Genomic DNA, 5,000 nt, shown 5'->3' with positions numbered 1-5,000 from the left:
TGTTGATTATCTCTTTTATATATAGTAGTGTGTATCATTGGAGAAGGCAATGGCACCCCACTCCGTACTCTTGCCTGGAAAACCCCATGGACGGAGGAGCCTGGTAGGCTGCAGTCCATGGGGTCACTAAAAGTCAGACACGACTGAGCGACTTCACTTTCACTTTTCACTTTCATGCATTGGAGAAGGAAATGGCAACCCAGTCCAGTGTTCTTGCCTGGAGAATCCCAGGGACAGCGGGGCCTGGTGGGCTGCCATCTCTGGGGTCGCACAGAGTCGGACACGACTGACGTGACTTAGCAGCAGCAGCAGCAGCAGCAGCAGTGTGTATCATTCCAGTTAGTTTGTTAACCAAACCTGAACAGAGCTGGTCTAAGAACAGACAGGTGGAGTGCAAGTGCCTCTTCTGCGCTGTAACTACACACCTCAAAGCTGACCTGTTACATCCCACTATTTGAGTCCACCATCTCTCTTCAACCAATTACAACAGTTGTGCTAAGACACATGAAAGTTTTGTTGTCATGATCAGTGAGGAGTATTAAAATGACGTGGTTTAATTTATCAAAGGATGGGGCAAAGTCGCACAAAGATTTCTACTTGCCTAGCCTAGATCTATTAACAAATAAACCTACATATTTTTATTTATTATGTATTTATTAGTTCTTGCTCATAAATACCATTTAAAATCTTCTTTATGTGTGTTATATATTTGTCCATCTATGTATATGTTGACTCTGTTAATTTTAAGAAATGGAGGTAAATATTTTGAACAGGCACAAAAGTATTCTTATTGAATTTTAGTAAAATGAGGAGTGCATTAAACTTTTTAGACTAGTATACCTTCCTAAATGGTACTTGAACCCAGATGGATAAATATGTAAATTATTATTTAATTTTGTGAATAAATTTTTTATGTTTTATTTAGATGCATTGGTGAGAACATTTTTTAAATTGCTGTCTTAGTTTGCCAATTAGTGAAATAGACATACCAAAGGATATTAAATTGATTGAAGATTATTTTTTTTAATTTTAGGAGGCAGCAAATAAATGATATATTATAAAGTTATGTTATTGAATATGTTCTTATTCATTGGAGATACTTCTCTACTAAATTACTTTTGATGTATTCTCATATGACTCATTAAAGAGATCTTTTTAAGCATTATGAAATAATAATAGACTAACATGTAATCAAGGTCAGAGTAAGATAAAGTCTTATCTCTCCCTACTTTTTTGTAAGATTAGGACAGATGTATCCTAAATAGGACACTGGACATGAAATGTCAATCTTGATGCTTATGATTCTCAGAATTTTCAATGCACTTTAAGTATTAGTAATAGCAAGTGATCATTCTTTATAAGTTTTATGTTACCATGGGATGATAATTTGCTGTCTTTCATTCACACCACATCTTGATAACATAAGGCATTGCCCACTAAATAACATCAGAGGAGTCAAAATTATCTAAAGAAAAATGGAATAGAGAATTGTCTTTGTTCTCTTTAGATTTACTTTTGGTTCGTGTATTTATAAGGTGCCCTTTAAAAAAAAAAAGACATGACTATATGAAATATATTTAGTGATTTCTACTATTATTCTGAATATAATTTGGGGAAAACCTTTTTGTAATAACTGATAAGCTTAGAGACAATTACATTTTCTACTCTTTGAAGGGTATCTTTACATTGCATAAGTAATTTTCACTAAGCACATCAGCATATTTAACTTTTTTTTTTATATCATTTCAAGGTGTTATGTTTTCCCAGTATGAAGGAAATGTGGTGTCAGTGGTTTTAAGTGGAACATCTGCTACTGAAATAGCCCTGGCTTAACATTCTATTTTGTGTCGCGTGTTTGTTTAGGCACCTTAACAACGAACATGCGTTGGATGACCGAAGCACCGCACAGTGTCGAGTGCAAATGCAGGTGGTGCAGCAGTTAGAGATACAGGTTTGTCAAGGGCTCCCTTGGTGGACTCCTTTCTCTGACTTCTGGTCTTTAAATCAAGTACCGGGCAAATCCTGTGTCTTTTAACACAATAATGCATAGAAATAGATGGAATTTTAGATTGTTTATAGTGATAGAAATGATTGATATCTCAGGATGGATTGCTGTAGCTTAATGTACTTACTTACCACTCAGACTTATTATCATCTTTAGACTATATCATATACATTTGGCTATCTCAAAAGAGTCAAATCTAAGTTTTCCCTAAGAAAGTTTAGACCAAACCACCCAATTGGATGATTTTATCGCAGAAACAGTTTTTACATGAGCTAATCTTGATTTGTTTTTTCATGAGATTTTACAGCAAAAAGCCGTTATAGTATCATGCCTACAATTTAATACTCTAAAAAAAATCTTTCTCTTTTCTACCTCTAGTGTATTTTTAATTGAAGAACTTACAAGAATCCTTGTCTTGGAATAATGGCAAATCATGTATAATGTCACAGATGGTAATATGTGTATTGTATCCAATGCTGCTAACTTAAATAAAAGACATTACTGTTAATATTGAAACAGAATTTGGCCAAAAATAAATAGAGCTTATAAAACTGATCAGAAAGCAATTGCATCCCCCTCAGTATCATTTTTGCTGCATTTTTCCTAACCCTCTAAGTCTTCCTCTAATATTTCATCTTAATGATGATTTTTTTCTCAATCAAACCAATACCTTGTTTCATTTAATTAAACATACAATTTCTTTGTCTTCACACTTGGTACATCTTAAATTGTTTTAAATTCATCATTCACTAAACACATAAATGTCATTGCTTTTTTCCAAGGAGCTCCTAAAAATATTTTGACTTGTAAAAAAAATCAAGAACACATAAAAAGCATCATTGCTGCTGTTGTTTAAAAAGCTTTTTTGTGACCCTGTTTACCATTTATAAAAGGTAGACTAAAACATAAGAGTTCGGCTGATGAGACAGTCTGCAGTGTGACCAATTATGCCTCCTTTTTTTTTTTGGTCTGCTGTGTCTGACTGATGGAGAAGTAAGGTCCGTCAGTTGTAATGAGACCCAGTGCAAGTGTAGATGCCTACTCTGAGTCAGAGTTCAGCGTTTCACACTGCCTGGTCTCTGTCACTCTATTGAATTAGATTGATGATGGCAGATTGCAGGGGGCACTAACTGGACCTCAGTGGGAGCGCATGAAGTGTGGAGACAATCCTGGCAGGCACTTCGCTTTGAGAACCCTTCACCCTTTCACAGCTGCTGGCACTAGTCCATTGCTAACAGTGTCCACAGGACTTTAAAGAGACTCCATGGGCCTTCTAATTTATGGTTTCAGTAACTTGTTACTGTCGAGGCAACTGTGACCTCAATTCTCTTATTGACAAAAAGATGAAGTGTTATTTGTTTTCTCTGACCTTTTAACATAAGGAAAGCTATAAAAGTTTTTCCCTACTCCGTAGCTAAAGTTGTGTTTCCCCTCAGATAAGTTCCTACGGACACAGACTTTTATATGCAGGAATCATTACCCGGAGACAAGCTCAATGATAAGATGTATCACTGCAGCAAAATAGCGGTATCAGTCATTTCTAAAATGCTTCTGATCTCACTTTTTCTTAACAGCTTTCTAAAGAACGCGAACGTCTTCAAGCGATGATGACCCACTTGCACATGCGACCCTCAGAGCCCAAACCATCTCCCAAACCTGTAAGTGCATATTGCTTTATAAACAGTAAATAGCTCTAGCGATGTAACAGACTAAGAAAATGAACAATTTAGCGACAGTTAGAAAACAATGAGTGTGATGAAAAATACGGCAATAAAATGAAAGTAAAATGTAATCGCTGGTCAAATTGTATGTTTCTCTTAAAGTAATGCTATCTTTTACAAAATCTATCCAATCTACACCATGGGTGACACTAAACAAAGTACACCTATCAGTGCAGAAATCACTGCCTCGAGGCTGAAGCCGGAGAGAATGTCTTTCTGTGATAGGTTTACAGATATAAAAAAGAAACCCATTTTTGAGCACCCTGAAAGGCAGAACAGTACAAATCACAAATAGAGAGGTATGTGGTATGCCAAAGAGGATTCGGATCAATCATAAGATACATATAAATAGATTTTTTTTTATCAAATGTTTTGTCAAGATGTCATGGTATTTTTAAAGCCAATTTTGTTCTCTTTCTCTGGTTGTTATTTCAGTTAAGATGTGTTGCACATATTGGTACATTTTACCATATAGTTCACATTATGTTAATTTAGAGAGCTTATGACAAGGAAAATGGGTGAGATTATAGAAAATAAAAACTGCAGTTTCCCTAAAAATATATAAGATATTGACGCCAACCTGATAATGTAGTCAGATACACAGACTGTTGAAAAGAATATACTTTATCTTACTCAGCTAATGTTTGCAGAGAAACTTAGAGTAATCAACTGGGTAACTCTACTTTAATGAAAGTTTGTGGGGATACTTTTTAATAAGGCCCCTGTATAGCCTGATGAGTAGTGATTGCCAGCTTTGCCTCTCTCTCCATTTCTTTAGATAAAAAAAAGATGATTTGGTTTTGTAGTGGGAGAGGAAATAAAAGACAGACTATATTGTATGAATTTTCTCCTAATGTCTCTGTATCACACGCCGATTAGCATTATTCAAAATTTGTTCTCTTTTGCATAGAGATTACATTTATTTAAATTCTGCTGAGGTATTTATGCAACATATCAGAGTTCTTCCTTTGTAACCATATGTCAGTGTAGGTAACTCAACACATTTTTAATAGGAAGAAAGGAGAAGGGTATCTTTTTTAATCTGACATTGTTGCTTTTTTAACTTTAGAATGTCTGAGTTTTCAATTAAAATAAAACAAACTTTTGAGAGCCTTTTGGATTCTCTATTTATTACTTGCTTTTCAGTAAAATTTTTGTTTCCATCATTGCTTCTATAGTATAATGTAGATAATCACAAGACAGAATAATTGTCTCATAAATCCATCAGGAATCTGCAGCTTGTTCTTTTCCAATTAATTATTCAATCAGTAAAT

The 5,000-nt window shown here is 34.8% G+C and overlaps 1 protein-coding gene across 14 annotated transcripts in view; it reads left to right on the top strand.

The window, feature by feature from the left end:
- The window catches only part of FOXP2 (forkhead box P2), a 661,296-nt gene that overhangs the window by 610,444 nt on the left and 45,852 nt on the right, over positions 1-5,000 (top strand). For all 14 annotated transcript variants that reach the window (XM_044946650.2, XM_044946656.2, XM_044946649.2 and 11 more), the window contains 2 exons: positions 1,864-1,951; positions 3,580-3,663. In XM_044946650.2, the coding sequence (XP_044802585.1) occupies positions 1,864-1,951; positions 3,580-3,663 (172 nt within the window). The remainder of the gene's footprint in view (positions 1-1,863; positions 1,952-3,579; positions 3,664-5,000) is intronic.

This window comes from Bubalus bubalis, chromosome 8 (assembly GCF_019923935.1).
Source record: "Bubalus bubalis isolate 160015118507 breed Murrah chromosome 8, NDDB_SH_1, whole genome shotgun sequence".
NCBI classification, from domain to species: domain Eukaryota; kingdom Metazoa; phylum Chordata; class Mammalia; order Artiodactyla; family Bovidae; genus Bubalus; species Bubalus bubalis.
Note: the sequence above shows the minus strand (reverse complement) of the source record. Positions and strands in the feature narration are given on the sequence as shown.